Source organism: Phytophthora cinnamomi, assembly GCF_018691715.1.
Source record: "Phytophthora cinnamomi strain GKB4 chromosome Unknown Contig23, whole genome shotgun sequence".
NCBI lineage: Eukaryota > Oomycota > Peronosporomycetes > Peronosporales > Peronosporaceae > Phytophthora > Phytophthora cinnamomi.
Genome location: NW_027150956.1, coordinates 206,714 through 222,765, shown reverse-complemented (window position 1 = coordinate 222,765; position 16,052 = coordinate 206,714). Strand labels below are relative to the sequence as shown.

The following is a 16,052-nucleotide window of genomic DNA, read 5'->3' as shown; positions in this document are numbered from 1 at the left end:
GTGTACAATGCAATTTAGACGACGACTTCGGACTTGGTGGGCTTCTGTGCAGCTCCACCGCCAAGTGCGCTACCGAGACCTCCGCCAAGGGCCAGACCGCCAATAGTGGACATGATGGACGAGCCAGCGGACGAGCTGAAGGCGCCCAGGGCTCCCTGGGACATCAGCGACTGCATCTTTTGCTTGGCGTCCTTCTTGCACCGTGTGTAGCCGATGATGTTGGCGCCGCTCAGCGCCACGGCGACCACCACGATCAGCGCCCACTCGACGTTGAACTTGAGTACGGCAACAATGAGCAGCATGACCCAGAGCGCCGGCGCGCCGTAGAGGCCCGTCCAGAAGACGCGCGAGTCCAGCGGGTCGATCTCCGTCATGTCCTCGTGCGACTCGAAGACCCACTCGCTCGTCCCGTCCTCATTGATCTTGTTCCACCAGCGCAGACCCACGAGCAACCGACCCGTCACGTTCTGCACAGCGCAGCAACAGCGGCACAGCAAGAGCAACAACAAGAACAACAAGAACAAGAGTCAGCCAAGGAGACACGGCGAAAGATGCTCCTCCTCCTGGTTGACACGCACCTTGACCGTCCAGAAGTCGAAGGCCAGCAACAGGATGCACACCACGAAGATGAAGACGAAGTTGCTGATGAAGATGCTGCCGAACATGTACAGGAACAGCGCCAGACCCTACAGTAGCAACGTCCCTACAGGTCAGCAGCTAGCCAGTCGGTGGAGGCGCCCATTGCTCGGCCGCACCTTGAAGAGCAGGTGGAAGAAGGCCGCCACTGGGTGCTTGGCACCCGTCACCACCTTCCGCATGGACGTGAGGCTGCGCAGCACACCGAAATCTAGTCAGACACCGAGCAGAACGAGGGAGCGCCCCCCTGCTGCCACGTACAGCGCCTCCTTGTCGCTGGCTTTGGGGCTGGCGGCCGCCTTGGCCTCCGCTTCTTTCGCGGCCGAAGTGCCGGCCGCCCGCGCCTCGGGCTCCACGCTGATGAACTCCAGCTCCTCCTGCGGCTTCTTGTCCTCGGCCATCATGGTGCCAGCGCAGCAGTCGAAGAGCTCTCTCTCTCTCTCTCTGCGTGTCGGTCGGTGTTGCGAAATGGGAACTTGACGGGACAGAAAATGGACGATAGTGGACGTTCATTGGAGGAAACTAGTTTTGGTCAATAGAAAGGACCGGTACGACGCGCTCTGTCCCGCTGCTATTGCCCTACTTGGTCTTGGACACCTGGATGATGGAGCTCTTCGTGTGGATGCACGAGATGACCTCGGCGATGAAAGGGGCCACCGACAGCGTCACGATCTTGGGCGAGACCTCGTCCGAGTCCAGGTGCACGGGGATCGTGTTGGTGGTCACCAGCTTGTCCAGCTCCTTGCAGTTCTGCAGCGTTTCCATGGCCTGCGGGGAATCGCACAACCGAGTCACAATTTACAGACGTTAGCCGTCACTGCATCGTACACTAACAAGCCCAGCTATATCCCAACGTACGCGAGCGGAGTAACGAGCGTGCACTGCGAAGGCCGACACGGTCTTGGCGCCGTTGGCCTTCAGCACCTTCGCGGTCTTCACCAGCGTGGAGCCAGTGTCCACCAGAGTGTCCACGACGATGCAGTCCTTGCCCTTCACGTCGCCGACTAGCTCGCCAGGCTCGTCTTCGTCAAGCCGATGCTTGCGGATCACAAACGCAAGCGGAACGAACTCGTCAATCGTTCGCGAGAGCGTGTCACGGAACATGGCGGCACGGTTCACAGCGGCAGAGTGAGGCGCCACCACGATCGGGTCACCCAGGTTCTGCTCCGAGAAGTACACAGCGCCCACTGGGAAGGCCTGGAGGTTGTCAACCTATTCGACATGGCAAAAAGGAGAGTGCTTGTGAGCACGCATTGAAGCGGCAGTTGATCAACAAGCACCAATCACGCCACCGTACCGGGATCTGCGGCTTGAAAAAGCCCTCGATCTGCGCACTGTGCAGGTCCACGGACACAACATGGTCCACGCCCATAGTCTCGAGCATGCGGGCAATGTCCTGCATGGCCAAAACAACAAACGCAACGACAGCAACAGTCAGCACTGCATTTCCGCCGCCATGACCGAATCTGCAGCCGTACCGCGGCAGCAATCGGCTCGCGCCCCTTGTGCATCAGATCCATGCGCGCGTAGCCGTAGAACGGGATCACGGCCGTGATGCTCTTGGCCGAGGCGCGGCGCATGGCCGAGATGGACAGCAGCAGCTCCATCAGCCTGATATCAACAACAGCATCAGCAGCGTCAGCTCCAGCGCAAAGTCTCGGTCTCCGTCTCCGCCGACTCACCTGTCCACCGTGGTGGTGGAGCTCACGATGTAGACGCGCTTGCCACGCACGTTCTCCCTGACGACGACGCTGGTCTCTCCGTCGTTGAAGTTCTTGACCTCCATGTCGTTGAGCTGGACGCCCAGGTAGTTGGCGATCTCGTCGGCGATGGGCGTGTCCGCGACCTTGAAGAGCTTCATGGACTTGGCGGCGCTGGGGTTCATCTTGCCCTTGTAGAAGTGCCAGTGCTTGGTGGTCGTGTTCGGGTACCACTCGCCCTTCGCGCCCCTGGACACGGCGGGGCCCGCGTCCGCCAGCGCCGAGCGGGACGTGAGCCCGCCGCTCACCAGGCCCAGCGCGCCCGCCGCGGCCAGCGCCAGCGGCGTGGAGCTGCGCAGCACTCGGAGGCGGTTCTGCAGCACGATCGTCAGCGTTAGCAGCTGCAGATATCAACACACAGAGAGAGACACACACACACAGCGCCTCCTTCCCCACCATTGCGCTCGGCTGATAATCCGCAAGTGGAATACCCGCCGAGCCAATTGTTGCGTGGTGTGCGGCACACCATCGACCGCGTTCCGTGCATGCTCCCAATACAAAACAGTCTCGTTTCGCGTCATAACTACATTATAAAGGTTTCCCTCCATAGTTCAGTCGATACACTCTAACGTACAATGGATAGTATATGCGATCCTGCAGGTTACGGAGCGCGCACGAACTCGTGTGGGCCACCTCAAGATACTACTGCGACATGTGCTGACTAGCGCTTTGTATGTGGGGGGCCGCTCGAACGGTTGGTGCCCCGAAACGAAACGACCGACTGACCGCCTCAATTCCCTCGCGACCCAGAGGAGGCAGCAGCTCCGAGGCAAGGCAAGGCGACATCCTACCTGTAGCACACTAGCACACCGAGCAGTGCAGGCAGCCATGGGGGACAAGAAGTCGGACATGTACGACGTGAACTGGCAGAAGGTCTGGCCCGACCGCATGCCCGTGATCCTGCGCGACCTGGCGCCCACGAACCCGTTCAACCCGCGCAACCTGTGGCCGGAGGAGCAGGAGGAGGAGGAAGCCGCTGCCGCTGCCGCTGCGGCCCAGACGACGCAGGCCGCCCCCGCCAAGGACAAGAAGGGCGGCGCCGCGGCCGGCGGCGGCAAGCTGAAGAAGGCGGACCTGATCCGCATGCAGCTGGCCAAGGACAAGGCCCAGAAGCAGAGCAAGGTGGACGAGGAGAAGCTGGCGAACGTCAAGAAGTCCAAGAACCTGCTGGACATGAAGATGGTGACCCCCACGGGCCGCCTCAAGCAGCTGTACGAGATCCTGCGCGACTGCTGCAAGAAGAAGGAGTTCACGGACGCCGTGGACACGCTGTGGGAGATCCAGCGCACCAAGCTGCTGCCCGAGCGCTCGGCGCTGGGCCCCGACGGCCGCAAGAAGCACGACAAGCAGCGCAAGATGGACGAGGAGGAGGACGCCAAGCTGCTGGCCGAGCTCAACGCCGTGCACAAGAAGTACCGCAAGTACGTCAAGACGGTCAACGAGTACCTCAGCGGCAAGGACCTCATCGAGTGGCAGCTCACCGAGATGTCGGACCGCCTGCCGCCGCTCAACATGCACCACATGAACAAGTTCATCCTCGACGACTGGCAGCGCACCGTGCTCTCGCACATCGACCAGAACCACTCGGTCATCGTGTGCGCGCCCACCAGCTCCGGCAAGACGGTGCTGTCCTCGTACGTGTCGGTCGTGGGCGGCAAGGTGCTGTTCATCGTCCCCACGGACCCGCTGGCCTGGCAGGTGGCCGCGCTCTTTCAGGCCATGGTCAAGGGATCGGTCGCGCTCATCACGGAGGGCACCGTCTTCCTGCCGCCCGGCTTCCGCATCGCTGTCGGCACGCCGCGCGCCGTCGAGTCGACGCTGGTCGAGATCGGCTACGACTTCCAGTACGCAGTGTACGATGAGGTGCACGACCTTAACGGCCCCGAGGGCGACGCCCTGGAGCGTATCGTCAAGGCCGTGACTTGCCCCTTCTTGGCTCTGTCCGCCACCATTGGCAACGCCGAGAAGCTCAAGAGCTGGTGGGAGTCGCACCTGTCGCGCGACGTGCACCTGCTCGAGTACAAGGGCCGCTTCATCAACCTGCAGCGTATCATTTGGTTCGAGGAGGAGGCCAAGGAGGAGGGCGCCAAGAAGAAGCAGGAGATGGTGTACCTGCACCCGTGCGCCGGCGTGACGCTGGACTACCTGACGACCATCGGTTTCGACGCAGGCGACCTGGCCTTCACCCCTCGTGATGCTTTCGCCTTGTGGGAGGCCATGGAGAAGTTCTACCCTAAGGAGCTGGTCGAAGATGTTGACCCGCACAAGTTCTTTGAGCTGGAGGACGAGACCGAGGGCGACGCCGCAGCCCCCGCCGCTTCGAGCAAGAAGGACAAGAAGGCCAAGAAGGAGAAGAAATCCAAGAAGGACAAAAAGTCGAAGAAGGACGACGATGACGATGAGGAGTACGTTGTGGACCTGGGCAAGCGCACCCACCGCATCACGCTGATGGAGTCCAAGAAGTACGAAGACAAGATCAAAAAGCGCCTGGAAGACCTTGCTTCCAAGGAGCCGAAGATCACGCAGTCGCTCCTCGACTTTTTCGCGCCCCCGGCCAGCCTTCAGGACATTACTGTGGAGCTCCACGACCCGCGTGACACCAACCCCACCAGCTCGGTGGATGTCTACGCGCTTGTGAACCAGCTCTGCACCAAGAACCTTGTTCCTGCCATTGCATTCCAGCTCGACTCCGTCCGGTGTCGCCAGCTCTTCAACCAGCTTCTCGCGTCTATTGAGGCTGCCGAGACGACCAAGTACCCGAACTTCCGCGAGAAGGTCCAGCTTGAGTATGCCGAGTGGGAGAAGAACCAGGCGACCATGAAGAAGCGGGCTGACAAGGTGAAGGCCAAGGGTAAGGAGGAGGACGACCGTGAGGCTCAGGCATTCGAGGAGAAGCCGCCTCCGGATATTTACGCCCCGCACCCCGACTTCGTCCTAACCCCCGCTGGCTCGCGTCTTACTGCCACGGAGTTCAAGGAGATCAAGTGGCAGCTCCGTCGTGAACTTTCGGAGGATTCGGATGACGGACACGCGCTGGTGCGTTCGCTTCGACGCGGTATTGCTATCTACAACCAGAACCTGCCCGCGGCCTACTTGCGTATCGTGCAGGCCCTCGCCCAGGCTGGTCGCCTCGCAGTTGTCTTTTCGGATGATTCGCTGGCTTACGGTGTGAACATGCCGTTCCGCACGTGCTGCTTCTGCGAGGACACGGCGGATGATGTCTTGACCTCGCTGATGGTGCAGCAAATGGCTGGTCGCGCCGGCCGTCGTGGTCTGGACAGACAGGGTAACATTCTGTTCGCTGGTCTGTCGTGGTCTCGCATTCAGTTCTTGATGCGTGGTCTGCTGCCGGATGTCACGGGCCGCAAGTCGCTGTATCCGACGATCGCCCTGCAGAAGTTGCTCTCCAACAATGTGACGGGCGACATCATGCAGCGCATTGTTGCGCACCCGCTGCACGAGTACATGATCCAGGAGGCCACCCCGTCGTCCCCGAAGAAGCAGGAGTCGTACTTGACCAAGTCGGTGGAGTGGATGACGCACTTCGGCTTGACCAAGCCGGAATACCAGCTTGCGGTGGACGTGTCTGTTGCCAAGCTCGTGTGGGAGTGCCGCGACGACCCGTCGGAGGCGCTGGGCATTTTCTGGATCCTGGAGGCGCTGCTGAAGGAGTTCCACCACAAGCCTGGTGACAACATTGCGCTGCAGCTTGCTCTGTTCAATATGCTTCTGCGTGTTGTTGGCCGCGAGAAGTTCCACCCGGAGTACGCTCACGGATCCGAGTTGGCTCCTCTTCCTGGACAGGAGGAGGCTTGGGAGAAGATCTCGGCCTTGTTGCAGACGTACGAAGGCAAGCTGAACGAGCTGGGAGAGAACGCTCCGGAGGAGCTGCGCTTGCGGGTGGCCTTGACCGACCCGCTTGACGGCTACGTTTTCCGCACCGTCGTGGAGAACCTGATCCCGCAGGGCCTTGGCACGTCGCAGCTGAACCAGATCAAGAAGCGCCTGCGTCGCGTGGGTGACCGCCTTCGCTTGATGCACAACCTGCTCATGTACAGCGGACGCTACGGTGAGCTGGAGGAGATCGTGCGTAAGTGTTTCCGCCGTATCAAGTGGATCCTGATCGATTCGGAGGTGTAAGCGGCCGAGAACGACAAGAAGCAGGTGAGCAAGAGAGTACTCCGCTTTCTTTTAACCTTGACAGCGCTTGTGCTGCGCGAGCAGCCGAACCAGGAAACGAAAAGGGCGACAATGGTGTGTCGGCCGTCTCCCAGCATGCACCGCGAGAACCCCGAGTCAGGGGATGCGAATTCATGCGAATCGAGACGAGCCGGCGCAACCGAGCAGCTCCTAGAAATACACAAAAACAAAGGCGAAGCGTTTGCAAGCTGCGTCGTCACGAAAGCTGCCGTCGGTCGGTACGCACCAGGTAGCAGGGAAGTAGACCCGCGACGACGACAGCGCCTTCGCCGCTAGATATGGGAAATACACGCTGTTTTGACTAGTCAGGTGTCGACGGTTTTGCTGGTGGCTGTTCAATGCAGGTTGTTTCAAGCGGACGGAGTAACCTGGTGACCGCAGCGAGGAGATGGCATGGAGGACGCCCGGGGTACAAGGAGAGCGAACCAAGATGGACTCAAGCCGAAGCTCGGGGAGTCCGCGCAGGGTCGTCCGTTCACGACAATGGGAGGCGCGATGCTGCATCTAAACTCGACAACTCCTGGACTGCCGACGCCCGAGTCGCCTCACCGTCGTCGAAATCGCCAGCCTCCAGCGACAGCAGGTGCTGTCCTCAAGCGCCAATTCGAAGCAGCGGAAGGAGAGTTTGATGTGAAGAAGTTCCTGCTCAACCAGAAGGGCACGCAGCCATTCCACAAGAGCTCGCTGTTCCGCGCGTCCAACTTCGCGAAGCAGGTGGCGTCGATGGAGCTGCCGGAAGTAGACAGCTTCCAGCATAGCAAGCACGCCAAAGTCAAGAAGGCGGGCGTGCTCCCGCGGATGGAGCTGGGAGTGTCCAAGTCAACGGGAGTGTTACCGGGAGCTTTGAATTCGCTAGGAAGCTCGCATAAATCTCGTCGTGCATCCGGGACTGGAGAGCACAACCAGCAGTCCGACGAGGAAGACAACCCCGCGATCTCCCACTTCTACTCGATAGAGAAGATGGCCGAAAGCTGTTTTCACGCCACGCAGAACAAGAACAAGACCTGGTTGTTCCTTCCTGGATCCGACGAGCGCTCGAAAGGCAGTGACGGCACAAGTTCCATTCGTGGCAACAGCATCACAGGCGTTGAGCGGCCATCACGTCGGGTTGACGTGCTAGACTTGGACCGGTGCTTCGACACAGCCATCCAGTTCGCGACCAAGAAGAAGCACTTGGATGTCGCCTGCGACGAGAAGCTGTCCATGATTGATCGAGATTTCATGGCCATTCACGCTCGAATCCTTCAACGATACAGCTCGGCGAGCGAGAAGTCGACGGAAGCTCACAACCTCCTTACGAAACTGCTCTTCGAGCAGAAATGGTCGGATGTCGTCATTGGAGAGCTCGAGTCCATGCTCACAGTGTCCTTCCTTGAGCAAGGTGTTATGCTCCGCAAGTCGCGGATTCTGTATGCCAAGGCGTTCTTCCAGTTGGAGCATCTGTACAGGAACCAGTGGCGGGAGCTCATGCAGGAAAAGGAGGATCTGGAGCAGCTTCGAGAAGAGGTCAAGCGAATGAGCGAGCTCCACAAACAAGACGCACAGGGTATGAAGGAGCACTACGAAGCGGAGATAGAGAAGCTAACAGCAAGCTTCGAGAGCGTCAAGGGCGATATGGAGCGCCGCGTAACGGACTCGAAGGAGCAAATGACGAAGATGGGGGACACGATGAAGGCGCTCAACGCGATCTTCCGGCAGATGCGGGATGACACTGAAAAGGTGAAAGCCGTGGAGCTCCGAGAGAACTACATCAAGCTCGAACAAAAGTATGAGCAGTGCCGCGAGGAGGTGGAACAACTGCGCCCACTAGTGCACGAAAAGCAGCAGCTTTTGCACAAGATCGAGGAGCTGAATCGCGAGCGCGACGCGTGCAACGATCAGATCGCTGGTCTGAACAACCTGGTGAGCTCGAAGGACAACATGATTGCATCGTTGATGGAGCAGCACAGCGATTTGATTGCCGAACAAGAACTGCGAGCTGCTAGAGACGAGGAGCTGCGCAGGCAGGCGCAGCAGGAAGAAGAAGACGAGCGAGAAGATAGTCCATACGCGAAAGGGGAGTCATCTTCACCCAGTAATGGCCGTCGTCGAACTTCAGTGTCCTCTACTGCTGTGTGTGTCCGCTGTAAGCAAGATCTGCGTGTGATGTCTGCGAACGGAGGTCTCACGGAGGGAGACAAAAGATCTAGTGGTGAACGCAATAACTCCATCATCGTAACCGAGGAAGAAGGTTTCAAGCTCCCAGCGAGGAAGAAGCGAATCCAATGCCTCTACTTCCGCATCTTGTTGCCGAATCTTGGTGGGCGTCGGCCTCAACGGGAAGCAGCGTGGACGTTTAGCTGCATGCGGTCAATCATGTTCGCCAAGCAAATGGACGACTCCATGTGCAAGCGCACGGGTGGTGTCTTCCCTCTACGCATCCGTATGCCGGAGTACGTGTATGCGTGGTTTTCGCCGTGGCGCTCCATGAAAGAGGAGAAAGCTATCGCCGAAGAAGGAGAGATCGACACAGGTGCTGACGCTGAATCTGGCACCGACCCGAGCGATCCCAATTCAGTGACCACCGCGGAGCACCGCCAAATGCAAGCAGATGAGGACCGTTGGTGCCTGTACTATGGAGTGCGCTCCCTGGTTCAGCAAGGGTATTTGGAGGCCAAGCTTTTCCTATCACTCCTGGACGAGAAGTTCGGCGAGGACGAGCAGGTGTTCATGCTTCATTGCTACCGTGTTCTGGATGTATTGCTGGCAGGGAGGCTGAATTGGGGCCCACTTCGCGAGAAAGTATCGTACGAGATGTTTGCTAGGGAGTATGATACTCTGTTTGGGCGAAGTCCGATGAACCCAGACCATCCATTATCACCACCGGTCCAACACGTCGCCCCTCCCGTATCAACCCCGCGGGTTCCGAAGACTATTTGGATATCCCCGTACCATGCTTCACTTGCCACCAGTGTAATACTTTCCAAGGCTACTGAAGCAGAGCGAGCTGCACTCGACAAGAAGATCCTAGAGTACGTGGTCACGAATGTTCCAGAGGAGGAGCGACCAGATATCTGCCTGGAACCGAAGTTGTCTGATGAACCTGAGCCAGTACATAAGAAGAAAAGACCGAAGCTGGATCGGCGCAACAAAAGCAAAATCGGTGATGATATGGTCGATGGCGATACACCGTCGGCGCCTCAGTTTGTAGACGCGAACCTGTGGGTTGAACTCATGATGCTTGAGTACAAGGAGGAACAGGCCCATCGCCGTGCTGCTATTCGACTCATGTTTCAAACTGCAACTACATCAGCGGCAGCTTCGGCCTCCGAATCGGCAGCGAATATGTCGCTGTCAGCAATGCTGGGGATCAACTATACCTCGATGGACATGGAGCAGTTCCGCGTCATGGTGCGTACGTTAAATGACGAGATTCCGTCCTTCTGGGTTGCCACGCTCTTTCGGAATGCATACATGCGTGGAAATGGCACCGTCAACTTCGACTCATTCATGGATGCCGCCGAGACCTGGCAGTTTTTCTCGACGTGCATGCGCTTGGAGAGCCCCAGCTCAGTCATTGCGAGACTACTAGCCAACCCGCTGTCACGCACACCGGCAGTATTATCTCCAAGCTCTCAGGCAGCGTTTGTAGTGGATAGACTTTTCACCTTCGTCGGGGACGAACTTCGCACTACGATTAAAGCTCTGCCCATCTGGACGCGCAACATGACTGACGCGCTCGAGTACGACATTTCGTCATCGATGCAGGAGGGGAGCTTCAGTGATGGAGTGCGGATGCTGACGTCCTTCCAACGACTCATAGACAGTCTGGGCGTGGTCAAGTTGGTTCGACGCGAAACCACCGGATGTATGCTGACCTCCAAGGACCTATTCAGCATCGAGAAGGCTTTGCAAGGACTACTAGATTTCGCTCGACATAGAGACAAGTCAACGTAAGTGCTCCTGCGATGTTGGTGTGTTGATGATATTGTGGTTGTATCTTCTAACCCTCGTGCATATATTTCAGCGTGGAGCTTTTGATCGACGCTGTAAAGCAGAAGCTGTGTGTCAGGCGCGTTCAAATGACGTTCAGAAAGCGCCTGGAGCAAGACAACGGGGCGCCTTTGGTTTTGCGATCGTTGATGCACCGCCGATACGGTAGTGATCACCTGGACTACAATCGTCGGAGAGCAGAACGGCCCGTGATATGGCTGCGCCTGATAATCTCCTCCATTCTGCGTCACTCAATGCAATCGATGCGGATGTCATCTCTTCTCATGGAGCTTAGTAGCGTCAGCAGCGCATTCCACGCCGGTCGATTGTCACCACTGCAATTGTCCGTCTCCAGCTCTCTCAATGGCGGTATCGGGCCAACTCCCAAGCCGATTTTCGTGGAGCTCATCTACGACTACTTCTTGGAGAAATTCGGCACGCGTTGTGAGACCGAGCGCGTTATCCATGACATGTTCTCCAACTGTCGATCGCTAGTACGAACGGACTCGTTGGCGTTGCTGTTCAGCTACCTCTGCTGCATGAGCAATTCGTGTCCGGAAGACAGGTTGCTTGGCCAAAACGAGGCGGTGGCCTTCTTTCACGCTGTCTTCCGCTGCGGGCTTCACAGCTTCCGCCTTATCAACCCGGTGCCGACCTACCCTACCGATGTAGACAGCGCCGCGCCAGATTCTCCTCAAGAAAATGCGGAGTCCACAGCGCAGATTGCGTCCTCCGTTGCTGGACAAACGGACTTCGTGCCAATTGATGTAGCAGAAACCATTTTGCAGACGGCGTTTGCTAAGCTGAGCGCCGACCAGAAAATGCGTTTGAGGCTTCGTATTATCGAGGCTGCAAGCAGTGAGAAGAGCGTCGGGCCCCCGTCAGAGATTGAGGCTAACGCCTTCCTGGTACTTGCATTGCACGAGTGGCGCCGCTACATTCTTCACCGCCTCAACGAGATCCGCGTGACTTGCTGTGCCGTGGAGGAAGAACTGACCCAGTTCGAGGAGCTGCTCCCTCTGGAGACGCTCGCAGGGATCTTGCAGAAGACAGGAATCGCGTACACATCGGAAGACCTGTGCATTATTTCCCGGCGGCTGTACATCACTGAGAAGGCACCGACAAAGTGCAATGAAGGCGGTGATACGTCGAGTGCAGCACCAACTACCGACCCTATGAGTGACCGAATTGCAGCGGCTTGCTTCCCGCTGGTGGCTAAGGAGGCGCTGAATGAGCTCCAGGCGTTGGAGCATGCCTCTCCTAAGCCTTTCGAGATTAGCCCAAGTCCGTTGCAGAGCTATGAGATCCTGGTTAGCACCTGGGATGACTACCAAGAACCGTGCCGTAATTTACTGGAGGAGCTGCGGGAGACTGGCAAGAACAACGACATTCAGGCCAAGGCACTGTCTCGTTGGCCGGGAACGCATAGTGCGGGTAAGAACAGTGGCGGCGATGTCCTGTACTTGAGCTCGTCGTCTTCAGCAAACACAGTGTCGAGCCAAGACGTGGCACAGCTGGAGGCTGTGCATGCGCTGTTCCTGGACAAGCTTCAGCGTCTGACAGAGATGTTTGACAACAGCACTCGTGAGAAAGAACGTAGCTCTGCTGGAAGCACTTCTACCGGTAGACGACGAAGCAGCATCAACATCAAGCGTGACGGATCTCTGCAGTTGGTGGACGAAGTGATCGCCCAGGACATCATGGTACACGAGACGTGGAAGGTCTTCCGTCAAATGTTCGTCGGGTTCGTCAAACTGCGTGCCATCGCACGGATCGGCAAAGGAGCTTTACCCGATCAATGGGAAGTCTCCCGTAATTAGCAGATATACAAACTACAATTATTCTGTAGTTAATACACAAATACTTCTGGTATGGTGCCAACCTCGTCGGTAGTGGGGTATGTTGGGGCGTTTGCGCATCATTAGCGATGGTCAATGGCCAAGGCGGTCGGGGAGTGATCATCTTCGACCAGCCGCGTCATCTTGTCGGCTGTACAATTGCTTGAGGAGACTGTCGACGTCATACGAGGAAAGCGCTATACCCATCAAATATATCTTACTTCGCGCTTCTAGCCTTTTGAAAGTAGTAGAGGACCTCGGCGGCTGTGGGTCGCTCACGCGGGTCCAAGCTGACGCAGTTCTCAGCGAACCGAACCGTGTCCGGGTCCGTAAACCGAGAGAAGCGTACGTGCAGTTTGCCCATCGACAGCATCTGCATCATTGCTGCTTCCGACGAACCACCTTCTTTCGCGTGCGAGTACGGCAGCTCGTGGGTGTCCAGCTCCGACAACACCACTCCCAACGAGAAGATATCCGCTTTCTCATCATAGTGCTCTCCTAGCATCACCTCGGGCGCCATCCACATCCAGCTACCCACACCGGCAGTCATCGTCTCGTCCGAGCGAGTTCGTGACGTCCCGAAGTCCGTGATTTTGGCGACAAGCGATTCCGTGAGCAGAATGTTGCGCGACTTGAGGTCGCGGTGCAGCACCACGGGCTCCAGAGAGTGCAGGTACGTGAGTGCGTACGCCACTTGGTACGCGATCTCCACTTTGCTGGCATCCATTCCCTGTGGGGCTCCGTTTGCTTGGTAGTCATTTAACAGCGTGCGCAAGTCGCCGCCAGTCATGAACTCGGTCACGCAGTAGAGGTCACTAAGAGACTCCCAGGCTACACCAATAAATTGCACGATGTAAGGGTGCTCCATCGTTGCCATAAGCCGGATCTCCGACAGGAATGCCCGGATCTGGCCCAACTCCTTGCGCTTCTCTGGGTGCAGCATCTTGATAGCAACGTCCTGACCTCGATAGCGTCCGCGATATACCTCGCCAAAGCCTCCGCGGCCGACCAGAGCTCCAAGTTGTATGCGATCAATGGAAATCCTCGCTGCTATAATGACGGGGTCTTCCCAGAGACTGCTTTTGGCATACCTACTATCGGGCATTGAGCCCTCTGTCGAATAGGTTCTGGACGAGCCGGGGACTTCTTGGTACTGCACGCTTACAGGTACACGATCGTCCTCGAGTAGTGGAACCTTCTTTCCGAGGACTGGCGAATCCAGTGCGTTCCTTGGGGGTGCGCTGCTGGCTTGGCGGTTCTTACGCCAACGCCATGCAGTGATCAACGCCAGCAAAAGCACGACGACCCCCACGATGATTCCAATTATCGCCCCAATGCCCAATCCACCAGAACTGTTCGATGCGCTGTCGGAGTTCACCGAGCTACTTGGTTCAGTGACCGTGCTATCATCCTCAACACTGCCGCTTGAGCCCGCTATCGTTGTAGTAGACTTCGTTGATAACGTCGATGTGCTACTGGAACCGGAGATTGACGTGGAGGAGGAGGTAGCGGAACTTGTGGTAGGGGCTTCTGTGGTAGGAGTAGGAGTAGTTGTAGTCGCCGTCTTTGATGACGACCCTGCGGACGAGCTGGATTTGCTTGCGCTGGTACTTGATTTACTGGACGAGCTTCCTGACGTTGAGCTCCCGCAATATTCCTCCCAGGGTGTGACTAGACCGGAGAACAACGGGAACGTGAGGGCCAGGTAGCACTCGGAGGGGCCAAGCTTTTCGAGTTGCTCCAGCAACCACTCGCAGGCGCTGCTCTTGCACATTTTGGCCAACTCGGAATCTGTGGGGGTGGTCATCGACGACACCGAGTAGCCAGACGCCGACTCGCACGTGTCCGCCTCGGTCGACGTCATGACCGACTCAACGGTTGTCGTATTGCAGCTCTTGGAGGCGGCGACGGCAGCAAGCGCGGCTACTGCGATCGCAGCAGCAACGAATCGCATACTTAAGCACTGTGGCACGAAAGTGAAAGTGATCGCCCCGGGCGAGTCATTGCGTAGTTGCAAGTTGCAACTAGCAACGCAAGGTCTCAGTAAAAGCACGTGTTGTGTATTTCGAGGTACAAGGTCGGTCTCAATAAATTCCCTCTCACCGAGTGCACCTCGGGAAAGGCTTGCTTGCATGTTCTGTATGGTGACCCACAGGAAGCCTGGTCTTTGCCGAGGCGAACCCAACAATGTTTGGGTTCAATCCGCCAGGACATAATACGTGTACACCAATGCTAATGATACACAAGAGAAGCAATTCACACTGCTTGTATGATAGACAAAGTGCCAACATTGAAGGTTTTTTTTTTAGCGTCCCCTTAATTCTCGGCTTCAACTATTTCGGCCAGAACAGTACTTTATGTACATGTTCTTCAGACCCCAGATTCTTGAAGTTATGTTATGGAAATCTGTTTCTGCTCGTTTTGTGCGACTTTCGGTAGGTAAACCTAGTTTTTTTAATTGAACAAGATGTTACCACCGACTCAGAAAGTTGTCGACCTTGTTTTAATAACGTTCTGTGTGAAGCACGGCTAACATGCCTTTCAAAATCACACCAATCAGATTTAAGTTTTCTGTAGCAAATAATACTCTCGGCGGTAAACGTAGTTGTTTCTTGACAGTATACATATTGAAAGCATCCTGTATCTGTAGGCGAGCGCGCGATTTACCTATAATCTCATGTACGCCACATCATATTACGTCTGCTTGGTGTAAGCGTACGTGTCCCCATTGTTGTACCGACACCTGCGGCCATCATGCTGCCGATGATCAAGCTGGGCGGCCTGGTGGCGCGCACGCTGACGAAGCCCCTGGCGCGCGTGGTCAAGTCTCGCTCCAAGGTGCACCCGCTGCTGAACGCCGTGTGCGGGCGGCTGGGCCAGCAGCAGCACCGCCTGAGCATGCAGCTGCACATGGGCTTCCGCGGCATCTCCAACTACACCATCAAGCCGCTGCCGGCCGACCAGGCGGTGGAGCAGGGCGCGGACTTGGTGGGCGAGCTGCTCATCTTCTCCGTGGCGCTGGGCGTGGCGTCGCTCGAGTACTCGCGCTCGGCGGCCAGCGCGCGCGTCAAGGAGGCCAAGCAGCGCGAGCTGCAGCTGCAGGAGGAGCGCGAGGTGGAGGCGCGCTTCGAGTACCTGGAGAGCCAGGTCGTGTGGCTCGAGGACCGCGTGGCGCAGCTCTCGGCCGTGCTGGAGGCCGACATGGGCGCGCGCGCGGAGCTGCTAGTGAAGGGCGAGGAGGGAGTCGACGCGTCCCCCGGCGCCGCGAGGCTCGCGCGGAGGAGACGGCAGAGCCAGAGCGCGCGCCTGGGCGTGGACATCGACGAGAAAGCAGCGGCGGAAGCCTCGTCGTCAGTGACGAAGCTATGGAGCTCGACGTATGACGCAGTGGCAGGGCTGTTCAAGTAAACGGGAGTGTTGCCCTCTGTCTGCGATTCTTGTGTTGTGCTTGCGACCGTCCGGTTTGGTTTGTCCTGGAGGTTTGAGTCTCTGCAGTGCTGCTGACAAGGGTGTAAGTGCTAGGTCACAGAGACCTGGGGTGGCGGCAGCTTTGCTGGCAGGATAGCAAGATCGCCGCGGTGTTTTGTTTGATACTCTCTCGGTCATGGCGCAAGCATGTGTGCACACGTCATGCTGTGTATTGACG

At 57.5% G+C, this 16,052-nt stretch overlaps 6 protein-coding genes across 7 annotated transcripts; 4 read left to right on the top strand and 2 right to left on the bottom strand.

Moving 5' to 3' along the window:
* Positions 1-14: 14 nt before the first annotated feature.
* On the bottom strand, positions 15-1,040 carry IUM83_04948 (ribosephosphate pyrophosphokinase; the record flags this gene model as incomplete). 2 transcript variants are annotated; one of them, XM_067929053.1, is made up of 4 exons in its annotated part: positions 15-467; positions 579-686; positions 756-828; positions 898-1,040. In XM_067929053.1, the coding sequence occupies 4 exons, from the start codon at positions 1,038-1,040 to the stop codon at positions 15-17; spliced, it is 777 nt and encodes a 258-aa protein (XP_067794665.1). The 2 variants fall into 2 exon arrangements, with proteins under 2 accessions (XP_067794665.1, XP_067794666.1); XM_067929052.1 differs by having other exon boundaries at positions 988-1,040.
* A 175-nt stretch (positions 1,041-1,215) lies between these two features.
* On the bottom strand, positions 1,216-2,795 carry IUM83_04947 (Ribose-phosphate pyrophosphoKinase; the record flags this gene model as incomplete). Its single annotated transcript, XM_067929051.1, has 6 exons — positions 1,216-1,404; positions 1,495-1,848; positions 1,934-2,032; positions 2,115-2,247; positions 2,319-2,710; positions 2,793-2,795. 6 exons carry the CDS (start codon positions 2,793-2,795, stop codon positions 1,216-1,218), a joined length of 1,170 nt encoding a protein of 389 aa, XP_067794696.1.
* Positions 2,796-3,224: 429 nt separating this feature from the next.
* On the top strand, positions 3,225-6,536 carry IUM83_04946 (DEAD/DEAH box RNA helicase; the record flags this gene model as incomplete). Its single annotated transcript, XM_067929050.1, has 1 exon — positions 3,225-6,536. One exon carries the CDS (start codon positions 3,225-3,227, stop codon positions 6,534-6,536), a length of 3,312 nt encoding a protein of 1,103 aa, XP_067794660.1.
* Positions 6,537-6,989: 453 nt separating this feature from the next.
* Positions 6,990-12,388, top strand: IUM83_04945 (uncharacterized protein; the record flags this gene model as incomplete). Its single annotated transcript, XM_067929049.1, has 3 exons — positions 6,990-9,403; positions 9,548-10,528; positions 10,603-12,388. 3 exons carry the CDS (start codon positions 6,990-6,992, stop codon positions 12,386-12,388), a joined length of 5,181 nt encoding a protein of 1,726 aa, XP_067794644.1.
* Positions 12,389-13,719: 1,331 nt separating this feature from the next.
* Positions 13,720-14,115, top strand: IUM83_04944 (uncharacterized protein; the record flags this gene model as incomplete). Its single annotated transcript, XM_067929048.1, has 1 exon — positions 13,720-14,115. One exon carries the CDS (start codon positions 13,720-13,722, stop codon positions 14,113-14,115), a length of 396 nt encoding a protein of 131 aa, XP_067794932.1.
* Positions 14,116-15,160: 1,045 nt separating this feature from the next.
* IUM83_04943 (putative coiled-coil protein) lies at positions 15,161-15,814 on the top strand (the record flags this gene model as incomplete). Its single annotated transcript, XM_067929047.1, has 1 exon — positions 15,161-15,814. One exon carries the CDS (start codon positions 15,161-15,163, stop codon positions 15,812-15,814), a length of 654 nt encoding a protein of 217 aa, XP_067794642.1.
* Between the last annotated feature and the right edge of the window lie 238 nt (positions 15,815-16,052).